The sequence below is a fragment of the Oryctolagus cuniculus genome, chromosome 10 (genome assembly GCF_051225735.1).
Source record: "Oryctolagus cuniculus isolate XC-2025 breed Fujian yellow rabbit chromosome 10, ASM5122573v1, whole genome shotgun sequence".
Classification (NCBI taxonomy): domain Eukaryota; kingdom Metazoa; phylum Chordata; class Mammalia; order Lagomorpha; family Leporidae; genus Oryctolagus; species Oryctolagus cuniculus.
Window position 1 is genome coordinate 100,376,862 of NC_142876.1, and position 15,699 is coordinate 100,392,560.

The window sequence follows — 15,699 nt, forward strand, 5'->3', positions numbered from 1 at the left end:
ATCTCCTGCCCAGAACCCATTAGTGCTTAGCACGTTTGAAATTCTCTGTGGAGGGCCTCTTCTTTCACCTGACTTTCCCCTACAAAATTCTGAAGCTGTTCTTCCTCTCACTTGCACTCACTTATGGACCTATACAGACATACATCGACCAAACCTCACTCTGTACCTACCGACTGTGCGCCTTTCGACCTGATAGATACAATGAGGCGGCTTGAAGCCAAAACGCAGTGCGCCTTATCAGGTGATACTGGCTACCCCACTGCTGCCAAACTCAAAGAGCACCCCCCGCCCCCGTACATTTTACTTCATTAAAACTACTAACGTCTCCATCATGCAAGCCTGCTTCCACAGGACCCATCACTCTCAGGTTGATGCAGCTCCCTGCAGCACCAGAAGAACCACCTTCTCATGTCCTTGACAATTCCCGAATTCCACAGATTTCTCCAAATTATTCTACAGGAAAGCTACTGGTATTCACCTCCACCAATCTACCTTCCCGGCCTCCTCTCAGATTGCTGGCTCCAGGGAGATCTGAGTCACCCACACACACACCCCTTTACCTTCTGTTTGCACTTCCTATTGTGGTGCACTGTCACCCTCTGTTACGGTCTGCAGCTGCAGTCCTGGCCTGACTTTGGCCACAGGCTGGACACCAGCTGCCCCCGCTGACTGGTCCTCTTCTCCATAGGATGTTTTTCTGCTATTTCCTGCTTCTAACCTGATCCCTTCTTGTGGCTCCAAGCCCCCACATACCTCTCACCAACACTTCCTCCCCAAAATCTTACCTATCTCTCATTAACATTTTCCTCTAGCCTATTTTTTTGAAGATAATCCCAATATATCTTCATGTTGTATCTGCATACACTCCTCCCCCAAGGGCTGGCAAGCCCTCCCCACTCCCTCTCAGGTCTGGGAAAAGGCCCACAGACTTGTTTATTTTACAAGAACCAGAACGCTCCTGGCAGAACCCCAGGACATGTTATCTCTTCTGAAATTCCCCGGAAGAAATGTCAGCATGGCTAGAGGAAGATACACTGGTACTGTACAGGAAAAGAACACTGGAGGACTCCATCCGTTACACCTGTCCAAGGCATTTTTGCTACGGCCTCACTCATCAGTCAAGCCTCTTTAGGTGTCACGTGCGCTTCCTTACTTTCTTCCCATAATATGGGTTCATTTCCCCACAACACCTGTGGCCTACTTGTCACTCCCCCAAGCCCACCCCCACTAGCAACCACTGTTCCTCACACCCCATGAAAGCAGCTACAATGGCATTTACTCCTCATATTCCCCTGCAGGCATGAGAGCACAGACATTCTCTCTTACCCTGTGATTGTGTGCGTAGGACCGGACAGCGGCATCCTTTCTCTTTGGTAAGCAGGCATGCACCTGCCTCCCCACCAACTGGGCAGAGTCTTGTACACTTGCCTTCCGACTTCCTCCTCGGTTCTCTACTCTAGACCAATCTATTTTCTGTCCCTATAACCTACCACCTCAAGAGGGGTTTCGGACTCACCCCCCTGATAATCCAGCTGAGTATCTTGATAGGAATCGCAACAGAAAAGACTGGACTAGCCATTTCAGTAGATGAGGCAAATAAAATCAAAGGTTCTCTCTCAGTCTCAAAGAACACAGAAATGACCTAGCACAGCAGCTGTCTCACCTCGGGGACCAGGTGGACTCACTGGCAGCGCTTCTCCAGAACTGCCAGGCACTAGGAAAGGAGGATTTTGCCTCTTTTTGAGTGAAGAATGTTGCTTTTACACCAATAAATCAGGTGTGTTAAAATATGGTATCAAGGCCGGCGCTGCAGCTCAATAGGCTAATCCTCCACCTTGCGGCGCCGGCACACCGGGTTCCAGTCCCGGTCGGGGTGCCGGATTCTGTCCCGGTTGCCCCTCTTCCAGGCCAGCTCTCTGCTGTGGCCAGGGAGTGCAGTGGAGGATGGCCCAAGTGCTTGGGCCCTGCACCCCATGGGAGACCAGGAGAAGCACCTGGCTCCTGGCTTCAGATCAGCGCGGTGCACCGGCCGCGGCGGCCATTGGAGAGTGAACCAATGGCAAAGGAAGACCTTTCTCTCTGTCTCACTGTCCACTCTGCCTGTCAAAAATAAAAATAAATAAATAAAAATATGGTATCAAACACATAAAAAGACATGCTAATGAGATGTATTCATGGGGCCAGTGCTGTGGCACAGCAGGTTAATCCTCCACCTGTGGTGCCAGCATCCCATATGGGCGCTGCTTCTAGTCCTGGCTGCTCCTCTTCCAACCCCGCTCTCTGCTGTGGCCTGGGAAAACAGGAGATGACCCAACCACCCACCATCAAGCTCGGGGACTCACCCCAACAAAACTGTAAGCATTGTTAGGTTTGTGTATGAGACTTGCTGTAGCATGGGCAGCCATGACTGGTGAGTCCGCCATCCATGGCTACCAGCTATGCCAAGACTCTAACAGCATTTTTACTTTCTGTACAACAAGAAGCTTTGTAAATAAAGTCCTAACATTTGGGAGAAAAAACAAAATGACCCAAGTCAACGGGCCCCTGCACCCATATGGGAGACCCTGAAGAAGCTCCTGTCTTCTGCCTTTGGATGGGCTCAGCTCTGGCCATTTGGGGAGTGAACCAGCAGATCAAAGACCTTTCTCACTGTCTCTCCGTCTGTCCATAACCCTACCTCTCAAATATGATACTAAAATAGTATGTATTCACAAAGTAACTCTGCCTCATTTTGGCCATCTCTTCTGCCAGGAGCAATGTTTCTAAAATCTCCTTTGACCTCATAGTGCTCCTATCTCTGCCCTGTATAATTAACTATTCCAAAGGTTCTTGCAGGGACAAATAATTGCTAGATCTCAAGCCATCTTGCAGGAGCAACATAAAACTGTTCTTCTTCATTCAACCTGATCCCAAATACAAATACTTGCTCAAATCCTTGCCCCAGGTCTATGCCCCTTATCAGCAGGAAGTAGCAAGAAATCAGCGCCCCTTCTCCTTCCCTGTACTCAGGACTCATGGAAGACAGACATAAACCTCAGCCCTTCTCCAGAAAGCAGATACCTTATCCCTTGTCCCTGAAATCTCAACTTGGTCTCACACCCTATTAGCTTTACAACCCACCACCCACCACCACATTCTTCCCTAGGTTCTGAGGCCACTTGAAAGAACAGTATGGGGCTAGCACTGTGGCAAACTGGGTAAAGCTGCTGCCCACAGTCCCGGCATCCCATATGGGCTCCAGTTCGAGTCCTGGCTACTCCACTTCCGATCCAGCTCTCGGCTATGGCCTGGATAAGCAGAAGAAGCCGCCCAAGGACTTGGGTCCTGCACCTGTGTGGGAAACCTGGAAGAAGCTCCTGCTCCTGGCTTCGAAGTGGTATAGTTCTGGCCATTGTGGCCATCAGGGAAGTGAACCAGCCGATCGAAGACCTCTCTCTCTGTGCCTCTGCCTCTGTGTAACCCTGCCTTTCCAACAAATAAATCTTTAAAAAAAAAATGTAGACAGACCAGTATGGAGGAAGTCACCTCTGCCTGCTGCCCCCTACCCCGACCTGCACCCTTCCCAAAATATAAAAAAGGCCCTGCCCCTGGGGTCGGGGCCTCCTGCCACGTACTCCATCAACATACACGCTGGCAGTTGGTCACCTGTACAGATTTTCCCCGAAGAAATTCTGTCTGTAATTCAGCCTGTCAATTTGTACCCTGCCTCCTCTCTGTTTTGCACCTCTTTTCCTTACATTTTGGTGCCCTGTGGGAGATGTCACCAATCTGCATTCTTTCCCTTAGAGTTAAGAGTACTAAGAGATATGGTCCAGCAACTTAACAGGAGGGCCAGAAAAAGGAGAGAAAAAAGTAGCTAATTCTTAGAGTTTCTGGAATGCAGGGAGTGGGACATCCTGGCTCCTCCCGCTGTCTGGACCTCTCCTCACGAGCCTTCTGGAACTCCTGTCTGGTCCCGGCACCCTTCAGATGCTAAACTCATTCATCTCTGCTCACCTGAGGCTGTGGAGTTCCAAGTGCTCCTCCAAAGCCACCAGTGAATTAATTTAGAGGATGTAACAGAAGATGGTACCCCTTAGAAAGGTTAAGGAGCACCCAAGGTGGGGGCAATGTAGAGGCAGTAAGCCCACAATCAAAAACAAAGGAAGGGCCGGCGCCACAGCTCAATAGGCTAATCCTCCGCCCTGCAGCGCCGGCACACCGGGTTCTAGTCCCGGTTGGGGCGCCGGATTCTGTCCCAGTTGCCCCTCTTCCAGGCCAGCTCTCTGCTGTGGCCAGGGAGTGCAGTGGAGGATGGCCCAAGTGCTTGGGCCCTGCACCCACATGGGAGACCAGGAGAAGCACCTGGCTCCCAGCTTCGGATCAGCTCAGTGCAGCCACAGTGGCCATTGGAGGGGGAACCAACGGTAAAAGGAAGACCTTTCTCTCTGTCTCTCTCACTGTCCACTCTGCCTGTCAAAAATTAAAAAAAAAAAAAAAAAAAAAAGGACGAGGCCCCCCAACACTAACCTTGACAAGCGGCTCCCTCAGTGATCCTGTCTAGGGAGGGAAGATGCCCTAAGCCCTGCTTTCTGTAACTCCAGTCAAATCTGTCCTATAAACCTGCCCCAGTATCTCCTCTATAAACACACCAGACCCACCGACCATTGCTAAGTGTGGTCCTAAGTCATGTAAGCTGCAATTTAAACCCATCATTGCTGTAATGCTAAAGTATGATGCTGATGAACCTATAAATATTCTAAGAAACCTAGGCTCAGGGCTCAGCCTCAGGAAATGACTCCCATGAGCCCACCAGGATTAATCAACGGCTTTCAAGCCTCCACAGACTCCGGTGCCTGTTTGAAGGGAGTTTTCCCATCCCCAGGTTTCTGTAATAGTGCAGTGACTGGGATGTGCCCATCCCTTGTCCGGGTGCCCAAGTCCAGTTCCCAACTCTGCTTCCCGATCCAGCTTTCTGCTGACCCATATCCTGGGGGACAGGGATGATTCAAGTGCTTGGAACCCTGCCATCTACGTAGGAGACCCAGATGGACTTCCTGGCTCCTGCCTGCCTCAACCCCTGTTGTTCCGGGCATTTGATAAACAAATAAGTGGATGGAAGATTTCCATCTCTTTCTTACTCCCCGTTAGGAAAAAAAGGCACAGAACAGAGGAGGGCGTGTATGAATTTACAGCCAGACCGAATATATTCGGAGAAAATAAATGCGCAGAGGTGGGTGACCAACTGCCGGCCTGCACATCCATGGAACAGGGGCAGAAGGCCCTGACCTCCAGGGGCCGGGCCTTTTTATATTTCAGGAGGGCAGGGGCTGGGGCTGGGGGTAGAGACAGCAGGAAGAGGTGAATTCCTGGAACTAGGCAGGGCTTTGGGAACCTGGAAACAAGGCAGGGTCAGGTATGAAGGCCACAGGGTGTGAAACCCAATTGGCGATTCAAGGGCACAGAATAAATTCCAGCGTTTATCCAGCTTTGGGGCACTGAGCAAGAATGGCTGAGGCTTATGTCTATGTTCCATCACTGCCTTTCAAATAAACATTTTTTAAAAAGATTTATTTATTTGAAAGACAGAGTTACATTGAGAGGTAGAGACTGACAGCTTTGGGACCCGCAAGGAGAGAAGGCCTACACTTCCCGGAATGGAAAGTCCTTGTCAAGACCCCCACGGGTGCCTAAAGGTCAACCTTTAACCCCCACGCCCTGTGTCTATAAAAGGAGCCCTCCCAACCTCTGAGCTGGGACTTCCCCAGCCCCCGCTCTGTTGGGACCGGTGAACCTCACCCAGGAGCGGAATCCCAACACATACTTGTGAATTAATTGATTTATCTGACTGGGAAGATTTGTTACACGCCGGACACCTTACAGAGACACATCTTTCATCTGCTGGTTCACTCCCCAGATGGCCACAAAAGCCAGAGCTGCACCAATCCGAAGCCAGGAGCCAGGAGCTTCTTTAGGGTCTTCCACGTGGGTGCAGGGGCCCAAGGTCTTGGGCCATCTTCTTCTGCTTCTCCAGGCCATAGCCAAGAGCTGAATCGGAAGTGGAGCAGCCGGGACTCGAACTTTACCCGCTTTACCCGCTGCGCCACAGTGCCAGCCCCTCAAACATTTAAAATTAACAAATGAGTCAACAGAGATTGTTTTATGGAGAAAAGTTCTCCATGAAGGCAAAAATGCCCAGGGCCCTCCCAGGTCCTAACGCAGCTTCGAGGGGAAAGCACCTTCCCTGAGCACTTAAGACTCCAGTGCCCATCGCTGCTCACCCCTTCCAGTGCCCAGAGAGCCACAAAGCCCTGCCCGAGAGCCCACACTGGGGAGGGGCTCCTGCCGGCTCAGCCCCACCCCTCATTGAGAGCACTTTGCTGGAGATTCAGAGGCAGCGGGGCCTCCCAGCCCGGTCTCCAGATCCAGGGCCCGCCCCTTGGCCCGCCCCAGGACTGGGTGGTGCAACTCCTACAAAAGCAAAGAGTTGCCAGGCAGCTTCTTCCTCCTCGATCTCTGGTGCAGCCGAGGCCAGGACAAGGGAGGGAGTCCGCCCTGGCCCTGCGTTGCCCACACCCTGGGGTCAGGAAGTCTGCAGGATGAGGCCTTTTGGCTCTGAGGTCAGCAGGGACAAAGCGGGCAGACTGGCGGGTGAGCAGGAGGGCTGGGCTGGCCAGTGTCTGTCCACAGGGCACGGCTTTCTCCAGTGAGTGGCCAGCACTTCTGCTCAAAGAGACTGGAAAGCCCCTCCTCCCAGTCAGGTCGGCCTGGTCACCTCAGGCTCAGGGCCTGGCTCTTCCCAGAACTTCAGTGGCCTTTGGGAAAGGGGGTGGGCAAGCTTAGGCCAGAGCAAGGGGAGGCAGACGGCAGGGGCCCAACCCTAGAGGTGACCCGGATGGGCCCCCAGGGCTCCCCCATGTCTCTCCTCTGCCCTCTAACCTCCCTGCGTTTTACAGATTTGTGTTTAACGGGAACCAGAGCAGCAAGGGGCATGGCCCCTACGCTCCGTGCTGGGCTCTTGGAGATCAAGGCCTGCTCTCAGCTCTGCCTCCCCGGCCAGGTTTCCCTAGGCCCTCCCTGTGCCATGGCAGCCCGCCTGCTTCGCATCTGTGGCCTCTTTCTGATCTTGCTTGCCATTGCTCGAGGCTCTGGGGACTCTACAGTACCCCCCAAGCCCTTCACCACGGTCTGGAACGCAGACACCCAGTGGTGCCTGGAGATGCACGGCGTGGACGTGGACGTCAGTGTCTTCGATGTGGTAGTCAACCCGAGACAGGCTTTCCGCGGCCCTAACGTGACCATTTTCTACAGCTCCCAGCTGGGAACCTACCCGTACTACACGCCCGCTGGGGAGCCTGTGTTTGGTGGCCTGCCCCAGAATGCCAGCCTGGCTACCCACCTGGCCCGCACCTTCCACGACATTCTGGCTGCCATGCCTGCACCCGACTTCTCAGGGCTGGTAGTCATTGACTGGGAGGCTTGGCGCCCGCGCTGGGCCTTCAACTGGGATGCCAAGGACATCTACCGGCAGCGCTCCCGGGCGCTGGTGCGGGCCACACACCCTGACTGGCCGGCTCCTCGGGTGGATCAGGCAGCCCAGGACCAGTTCCAGGGGGCCGCGCAGGCCTGGATGACAGACACCCTCCAGCTGGGGCGGCTGCTGCGGCCCGGCGGCCTGTGGGGCTTCTATGGCTTCCCCGACTGCTACAACTCTGATTTTCTAAGCCCCAACTACACAGGCCAGTGCGCCCCAGACACCTCTGAGCAGAATGACCAGCTGGGCTGGCTGTGGAACCACAGCTGTGCCCTCTACCCCAGCATCTACATGCCTGCAGCACTGGAGGGCACAGGGAAAGAGTGGATGTATGTGCGGCACCGTGTGACCGAGGCATTCCGCGTGGCAACGGCTGCCGGGAACCCCACTCTGCCAGTGCTCCCCTACGCCCAGATCTTCTACGCACTGACGAACCACTTCCTGCCCCTGGTGAGTCTTCCTCAGGACCCCACGCCCTGGTCAGTTTTTCCCGTCAGGCACTCCTACCCGCTCACTTGTTGGGAAGAGGCAGTGTTATCTGCATGGCACTCGCAGGTGCGACGGGGACAGGCTCGCGTGCTGGGCAGCGCTGCCGCACGCAGTGGTTGGGACGCGTGTGCTCCACGCAATGGGTTACAGCGACCGGCCCTGGGGAGGGAGGCCCCTCAGAGCTGCGTGGTCTTTCTTCCCCAGGAGGAGCTGGAGCACAGCCTCGGGGAGAGCATGGCTCAGGGAGCAGCCGGAGTGGTGCTCTGGGTGAGCTCGGAGAACACGAAAACCAAGGTGAGCTCGGGCCTCTGGGGGCCAGGAGCAGGGATCGGGCAGTCACGGTAACCAGGAGACCCTGGCCCACCCTCTCCACCCTGGAAATCCTGGCTGCCCAGCAGGGGAGGCCTCGATGACCCAGGTAGGCCTGTGCATAGTGGTGGTATCCGACGCTCCCCCTCTCCTCCAGGAATCCTGCCTGGCCATCAAGACGTACGTGGACACCACACTGGGGCCCTTCATCCTGAATGTGACCAGTGCGGCTCTTCTCTGCAGTCAAGCCCTGTGCTCGGGCCACGGCCGCTGTGCCCGCCACCCCAGCCACCCCGAGGCCCTCCTCGTCCTCAGTCCTGCTAGTTTCTCCATCCAGCTCACGCCCGGTGGACCCCTGACCCTGCAGGGCGCCCTCTCACTCAAGGATCGGGTGCAAATGGCTATGGAGTTCCAATGCCACTGCTACCGTGGGTGGCGGGGAGCTCAGTGTGAACAGCAGGTTAGGCGGTGACGGGCCACACGTCGTCGCCTTGTGCACACCCAGAACCTCGTGCGCTCCGGGCGGGGCTGGGCACAGCTTCCTCAGAACCAGGCGCAGCCACACAGTCACAGGAGTAACACTCAGCCAGCACCACGGCGCGTGCCCCGACACTCAGGCAAGGGTACGGATCAGAGTAGACACACAGTTACAGCCACGGGCAGGCACTGTTCACATGCACCTACTGCGCTAGGACAGACACTACGCCAGTCTGAAATGCAGCAACTGCAAAAGCCCTTATTCGCCAAGCACCTACTCCTTAAGTCCCACGTTAGTCATTTTAGGAGGACTTCGTTTATCCTCACGATTAGGCTTATGAGAAAACTGAGGCACCAACAGAGAGGGCAAGCCCTTTGCGGAAGGTCACACAGCAAAGACAGGGCGAAACTGAGGTCCCAGTTGCGGACAGCCTGTTGGATTTACTATGGGATGTTCACCAACCCCCTCAGCCCAGCAAATAAAGCAGTCAAGACGGACTTGGCGAGTTGCTTATGTAGCACCTACAACGGGCAGCAGTGGTTCGTCTCTCCCGGGACCCCTGTCCGTCTGAGGGTGACAGCTTCCCAGGGTGGGACCCGAATTTCAGGAGGAAGTTCCTCTCCATTTGATTCCAGAGGCCCGCGGGAGCCTCAACGAAACTCGGACCAGGCTGAGCCTGGGGGTGGGGTGGGGGGCGTAGCTGGGGGAGGGGCCTACCAGCGGAAGCAGGGCCGCGTCGGTCCCCCGACCAATCGAAGCGGGACCTAAACGTGATGCAAGAAACCAGAGGCGGAGCCTGTGTGGGGCCCGAACAGGGAGGAGGAGGGGTCAACCGGACGTCAGGCCCGGCTTGGCCGCGGCAGGAAGCACAGAACCGGAGCCGGGGCAGAGACCGCGTCTGCGCCGCATCCGCGCTGTGACGCGCAGAACCGTGGGCGGGGCTTCGGCGGTGACACCCAGGGGCCGGGGCGGGGGCCGGCCGCCCCGGGAGACCTAGGCCCAAGAGGGGAGCCGCGGGGCCGCGACCGCTGCAGTGCGTCCGCCGCACCGCTTGGGGCCAGCGCGGGCGGACGGAGGAGGCCGAGCCCGAGCCCGCGAGATCCCAAACCGTGCGGAACGAGGACGCGGTTCGTCCCGGAGCCCAGCATCAACATGTCAGTACCGCCCCCTCCCCACGGGCTCCCTGTCCGTCCCTCCGTGCGCGGGAGGCCCCCCCAGTGGCCTTGCCGCCCGCACACCCTCCCTGCGTCAGTCGTTCCCTCCCAGAGCATGTCAGACCACACACACCCAGAGTCAGCTCTCGAAGCCTAAAAGCTGCACGATTTGTGACTCATTAGGAGAGGGGGGAACCGAGGCGCGGGAGCCATCAGCCCCCGAGAATGCCGGAGCCTCGCTCCGCCCACAGTGGGTGGGGTCGGCACTGTAGGGGTTAAGCCCGCCGAGAAGCCCGGGGCTGCTTCCCTCCCAACCCAGGAGTGCGGCTGGGCTGCCTCAGGTGAGGTTCTCAGAGCTCTGAGTGGATGTTATTGGTGGGGTGGGGCTGGGAAGGGGAGCAGCCCTTTACGGACCAGTGTTGAACTGGCCCCAAGCTCAGGTGAGGTTGGGAAAAGGAGGCAGGCAGCCCCCTCTGGAGTGCCTAAGCAGGTGCAGCTGTCAGGTGCCCCAAGCACCTGCAAGAAATCCCCCCATCCCCGCACAGACCCTCCTGCCTGCCGGACCTGGAGAGAGGGGGTCACACAATGGGGTTTGGGCACAGGAGACCTGGGCCCCCGACCTGGTGGCCGTTGGACACCCTGTGGATAAAGGAAGGAAGCTGTGGTCTTTATCTAGGGTGGCTAGGAGACTCAGGCCGGGGGGGTGGGGTGGGGGAGGCCTGCACAGGCAGCACGGCTGTGTGACTGTGGGCCAGTGGGACCATGCCCAGAGTGTCCCGAGCTGGGCAGACCTGGGTGTGCCGCAGCCAGGAAGAGCGGTCGAGGGGCAAGCTGAGCCCGATGTGGGGGGTGAGTGGGGACCCAGGGCCGCTCAGGCAGTGGCATGGCACAGAGGAGCCGAAGCAGAGCTGAGCGTAGGGAGGAGAAAGGGCATGCGAGTCGGAGGCCGTGCTGGCTCTGAAGCCCGGGGGCTGTAAGTGGCAGCTCTCAGGCCGGCCGGTGGAGTGCTAGAGACGAGATGGTCAGCAAGCAGGCTGCATCCGCTGTCCTGGTGCAGCAGGGTCCCCGTGAGGACGAATTTGTAGCCAGAGCAGCCTGGAGCCAAGACTTCTGGGCTCGGCAGCGTGCCATCTTTCCGGTGTGGGGCAAGATACGTGAGGCCTCCCGCCCTGCTCCCACAGATATAGGGGAAGGGTCTCATTGAGATCACCTGTGCCATGAGCAGAGTGTGGAACAAGATACAGCCCACCATTCCCCAGTTCCAGGGAAACTTGCCCTCTAGAAGCCCCTCCCTGCCCAGCCCAGTCCCCCACCAGCCTCGGAGGAGCGCCCTTGTGGCCTGAGGATGTGCTGCTCCCTGGAGAAGAGGGTCCCAACCTCCAGTCTAGCACCGAGCCACCTGCAGCCTGTTAGGAGGTGGTCTTGGCTCCCAGCCTGCCTCAGCTGAGCCTAGCTTCTACATGTAGACGGGAGCTGACTCAGCCCTGGCCCAGCCAGGCTGACCTCTACCCCCGACCCTATACACCAGATGGAGCTGATCCTGAGTTCCAGCCCAGCTGAGCTGACTCTGGATCCTGCATGCCAGCCAGAGTTGACCCTGAGATTCAACCTGACCAAGCTAACCCTGGATCCTGCACGCCAGCCAGAACTGACCCTGAGCCCCAGGCTAGCTGAGCTGACCCCGGATTCCACATGCCATCGGGAGATGACCCTCGGTCCTGGCCCAGCTGGGCTGACGCTGGATCCTGAACAGCAGCCAGAGGAGACCCCAACCCCTAACCTGGCTGAGCTGACCCTGGAGCCTGTGCACTGCCGACCTGAGCTCCTGGACGCGTGTGCCGACCTCATCAATGAGCAGTGGCCCCGCAGCCGTGCCTCCCGCCTGCACTCCCTGGGCCAGTCCTCAGACGCCTTCCCCCTCTGCCTGGTGCTGCTGCGCCCCGGCCACACACCGCAAGCAGTCCCCACTGTGGTGGGCCATGCCCGTCTGTCGCGTGTGCTGGACCAGCCCCAGAGCCTCCTAGTGGAGACAGTGGTGGTGGCCCGGGCCCTGAGGGGCCGTGGCTTCGGCCGCTGCCTCATGGAGAGCCTGGAGGTCTTTGCTCGGGCCCGGGGCTTCCGCAGGCTGCACCTTACCACCCACGACAAGCTGCACTTCTATGCCCACCTGGGCTACCGGCTGAGCAAGCCCGTGCAGGGCCTGGCCTTCACCAGCCGGCGCCTACCGGCCGCCCTGCTCAGCACCTTCTCCAGGGCCCCTCCCCTTCGGCCGCCCTGCAAGGCTCCCAGCCTGCCGGTGCAAGCTGCCCCAAGAGGCCTGAAGGCACCCCCATTGCCACCACCACCCCCTCCGCTACCTGAGCCCTTGACCACCTCACCCCTGCCTTCAGCAGCGTCCCCCTCAGAAAGTCCGCTGGGGACGCAGTACCACGACCTGAAGGGATGCCCCATATTCTGGATGGAGAAAGACATCTGAGAGCACCAGGCCGAGACAGTTTCTGGGCACCTGGACTGCCTGGCACAGTACCGGCCACAGCCCATAGTCCACACCTCAGTCCCTAGCCCCTGGGGGGCAGCTCTAGCCTGGACGTGTTTCCAGACGCCAGGAGGGCCAGGAGCTGGCTCTGTAGCTCTGGCTCGGAGCCGTCCATGTGGCTGAATAAAGGCTTCCACCAGGTGTGGCTGTGACAGTTTTTGTTGACACCCCCCCCCACTTCTCAGGTCCCCATCTCTGTAGACCCAGTTTGGCCCCCGGGGCCATCGATGGGGGACTCTTGGCCTTCACCTCGCCCACTCTGCCTCCCAGGTGGCTGTTCCCTGCCCATTCAGGAGCACCTGTTGGGTATCCAGCCCAGAATTGGACATAGGTAATGGAGAACGAGACAGATAAGGTCTTGACCCCAGCGGACAGATAGGGAGGGAGGGAGTCAGGCAAGCAGTGGCAGGACTCATGCTGGCCCCGGGGAGCTACAGCGGCTGCAGGAGCAGAGACCTGAGTGTTGCAGAGGAATTAGGCCAGGCCAGCAAGGAGCGGGAGGAGCTGAGTTGTTGGGGACAGCGGGAGGAAGGCGATCGAGACAGCTGTGTGAGGGAGAGAGACCAGAGGACACGTGGTGTCTCCGCTGATGGAGAACGCACGAGGGGCACTACCCAGGCCAGTGCAGTGTGGCTGCTCGGAGAGGCCTCCACGACCCCTCAGGAACCATGCTCTCCCCAGCCCCTCAGCCTTGGGAGGAGCTTGGGAGCTTTTCCTGCTGTGTGGAAAGCTGTGGCCTCTGAGCCCACACTCTCACTCTGTCTCTCTCTCTCTCCCTCCCCCTCTCCTGCAGGTTTCCATCCCTGGGGCATGACCATGGAGCTAGGCCCGGCCCTGGTGCTGGGGGTGGCTGTGTGCCTGGGGTGCGGCCAGAGCTGGCTGCAGGCCCCGGAGCGCCCCTTCTCCGTGCTCTGGAACGTGCCCTCGGCACACTGCGAGGCCCGCTTCGGTGTGCGGCTGCCACTGAGCGCCCTGGGCATCACAGTCAACTGGGGCCAGCACTTCCGTGGCCAGAATGTCACCATTTTCTACAAGAACCAGTTCGGCCTGTACCCCTACCTGGGGCCCAGGGGCACGGCTCACAACGGGGGCATCCCCCAGGCTGTGCCCCTTGACTTGCACCTGGCGCGAGCTGCCTACCAGATCTGCCACAGCCTGAGGCCCAGCTTTGCTGGCCTGGCAGTGCTGGACTGGGAGGAGTGGTACCCACTCTGGTCTGGGAATCGGGGCCGCCGCCGAGCCTACCAGGCAGCGTCCCGGGCTTGGGCTCAGCGAATGTTCCCCGACTGGGACCCTCGGGAGCAGCTCCGCGAAGCCCGTACTGGGTTTGAGCGGGCAGCCCGTGCGCTGATGGAGGACACACTGCGGCTGGGCCAGGCACTCCGGCCCCATGGGCTCTGGGGCTTCTATCGCTATCCAGCCTGTGGCAATGGCTGGCACAGTAAGGCTTCCAACTACACGGGCCACTGCCGCGCAGCCACCCTTGCCCGCAACACCCAGCTGCACTGGCTCTGGGACGCCTCCAGCGCCCTCTTCCCCAGCATCTACCTCCCACCCAGACTGCCACCTGCCTACCGCCAGGCCTTCGTGGGACATCGCCTGGAGGAGGCCTTCCGCATGGCCATGGCCGGGCGCGCGCGCCCCCTGCCTGTCCTGGCCTATGCCCGCCTCACGTACCGGAGCTCTGGCCGGTTCCTGGCCCAGGTAAGTGGAAGGTGAGCCCTTGGGAGGCCAAGGTCTGAGTCAGGAGGCTTGGCCTTCCCGGGGATTTGAAAAGGGAGGTTCCTGATCTAGCAGCTATGAGAGGAAGGCCCTGTCCTGGAGGGTCCAGTGAGGGAGACGTGGCTTAGCTCTTGAAGACCTTGAAGAGTACACAAGGCCCAGCCTATGGAGGCCTGGTCTGAGGGGAGACGTTGTCTGAGTGGACGGCCCAGGAAGACAGGAGTTCGGTACCCAGGGGTAGGGCCAGCTCACGGCAGTGAGCCGAGGCCCCGCTTAGCAGCTCTCTGCCTCCAGGATGACCTTGTGCAGACCATTGGTGTGAGCGCAGCCCTGGGAGCGGCCGGCGTGGTGCTCTGGGGGGACCTGAGCCTCTCCAGCTCTGAGGTGATCACGGCCCCCTTCGGCCTGCCATGAGGCGTGTGCTGGGTCCCCATTGGGGGAGAGGCTACACTTCCGAGCCACCAGGAGCACTGACACACCCCTTCCCTCCTCAGGAGGAGTGCTGGCGTCTCCATGACTACCTGGTGGGCACCCTAGGCCCCTATGTGATCAATGTGACCAGGGCAGCCATGGCGTGCAGTGACCAGAGGTGTCACGGCCACGGGCGCTGTGTCCGGCGAGATCCAGCACAGAAGGAAGCCTTCCTGCACCTGGGGCCCGACGGCAGCGATGGAGCTTGGCAGTCCTTCAGATGCCGCTGTTACTGGGGCTGGGCCGGGCCTGGCTGCCAGGACCCCAGGCTCGGGGCTGCACCTGAAGCAGCGGCGTGAAGCCAGGAGGTCCTTCCCTGCCTCATCCTGTCTCTGCTCCCGCTTTTCCAGTCTTGGAGGACTCCCGTTCCACTCTTGGGGTCCTGCTCCCAAGCACACACCCCGCTTCTCTCTCGGGTTCAAAGGGGCCTAGGGGGGAAAATGCTTATAAAACCAGAAGCCTTCTGAGATCATCTGACTCCTCCTGACAAGCAGGCAGCCCCGGGGCTGAGTCAGGGCTCCAGCTGGTTAAGGCTGCCAGCTCAAGGCTTTCTTCCCGCACCTCGCTGGGTCCATGCAGAGATCACAGGAGACCCGTCCGGGGCCCCACGAAGCTCTGGGCTGAGGTCTGTGAAGTGCGAAGCTGTTGTCTGTACTCTGCTTTCATCATAAAGTCATTTTGTCTTTCGCTGCCTGAAGTTCGGCTTCCCTCAGTTTTTCCCAGCCCCAATCTCTCCCCATGACCCCTGGACCTCGGAGCGAGCGCCCCACCTCAAATCCCGAGACGCTCGTGCTGCCGGGATGCTTCACTTAGGAAAGGAAATTTCAGAGTTAACGACGGCGCGCTAGTTCACGTCGCGGGCCGGAGGTGGGAGCGCAAGGCATTGTGGGTGCATAGTTCAGCTAAAGCGTAATCGGCTGGTAGGTCCCCAAGAGTGAACTACGATTCCCATGGTGCTCAGCGTCCAGCCGGCGCACGAAATCTGAGCGTGTGGTCCCCTGGGAATCGTAGTTTCAGCCGCGTGGAT

General features: G+C 58.7%; 3 protein-coding genes across 6 annotated transcripts; all 3 read left to right on the forward strand.

Annotated features, from left to right (window-relative positions):
- Positions 1 to 6,420: 6,420 nt before the first annotated feature.
- HYAL1 (hyaluronidase 1) lies at positions 6,421 to 9,286 on the forward strand. 2 transcript variants are annotated; one of them, XM_008260688.5, is made up of 4 exons: positions 6,421 to 6,599; positions 6,936 to 7,963; positions 8,207 to 8,296; positions 8,469 to 9,286. In XM_008260688.5, exons 2-4 carry the CDS (start codon positions 6,971 to 6,973, stop codon positions 8,781 to 8,783), a joined length of 1,398 nt encoding a protein of 465 aa, XP_008258910.4. In that variant the 5' UTR covers positions 6,421 to 6,599; positions 6,936 to 6,970; the 3' UTR covers positions 8,784 to 9,286. The 2 variants fall into 2 exon arrangements, with proteins under 2 accessions (XP_008258910.4, XP_002713406.5); XM_002713360.6 differs by having other exon boundaries at positions 6,431 to 7,963.
- Positions 9,287 to 9,808: 522 nt separating this feature from the next.
- On the forward strand, positions 9,809 to 12,620 carry NAA80 (N-alpha-acetyltransferase 80, NatH catalytic subunit). 2 transcript variants are annotated; one of them, XM_008260690.5, is made up of 2 exons: positions 9,809 to 9,943; positions 11,472 to 12,620. In XM_008260690.5, the coding sequence occupies exon 2, from the start codon at positions 11,472 to 11,474 to the stop codon at positions 12,417 to 12,419; it is 948 nt and encodes a 315-aa protein (XP_008258912.4). In that variant the 5' UTR covers positions 9,809 to 9,943; the 3' UTR covers positions 12,420 to 12,620. The 2 variants fall into 2 exon arrangements, with proteins under 2 accessions (XP_008258912.4, XP_002713259.4); XM_002713213.6 differs by lacking the exon at positions 9,809 to 9,943 and adding an exon at positions 10,146 to 10,284.
- Positions 9,813 to 15,369, forward strand: HYAL3 (hyaluronidase 3). 2 transcript variants are annotated; one of them, XM_070050785.2, is made up of 4 exons: positions 9,813 to 9,943; positions 13,273 to 14,183; positions 14,496 to 14,585; positions 14,696 to 15,369. In XM_070050785.2, the coding sequence occupies exons 2-4, from the start codon at positions 13,290 to 13,292 to the stop codon at positions 14,969 to 14,971; spliced, it is 1,260 nt and encodes a 419-aa protein (XP_069906886.2). In that variant the 5' UTR covers positions 9,813 to 9,943; positions 13,273 to 13,289; the 3' UTR covers positions 14,972 to 15,369. The 2 variants fall into 2 exon arrangements, with proteins under 2 accessions (XP_069906886.2, XP_051707583.3); XM_051851623.3 differs by lacking the exon at positions 9,813 to 9,943 and adding an exon at positions 10,154 to 10,284.
- The last annotated feature ends 330 nt before the right edge of the window (positions 15,370 to 15,699 follow it).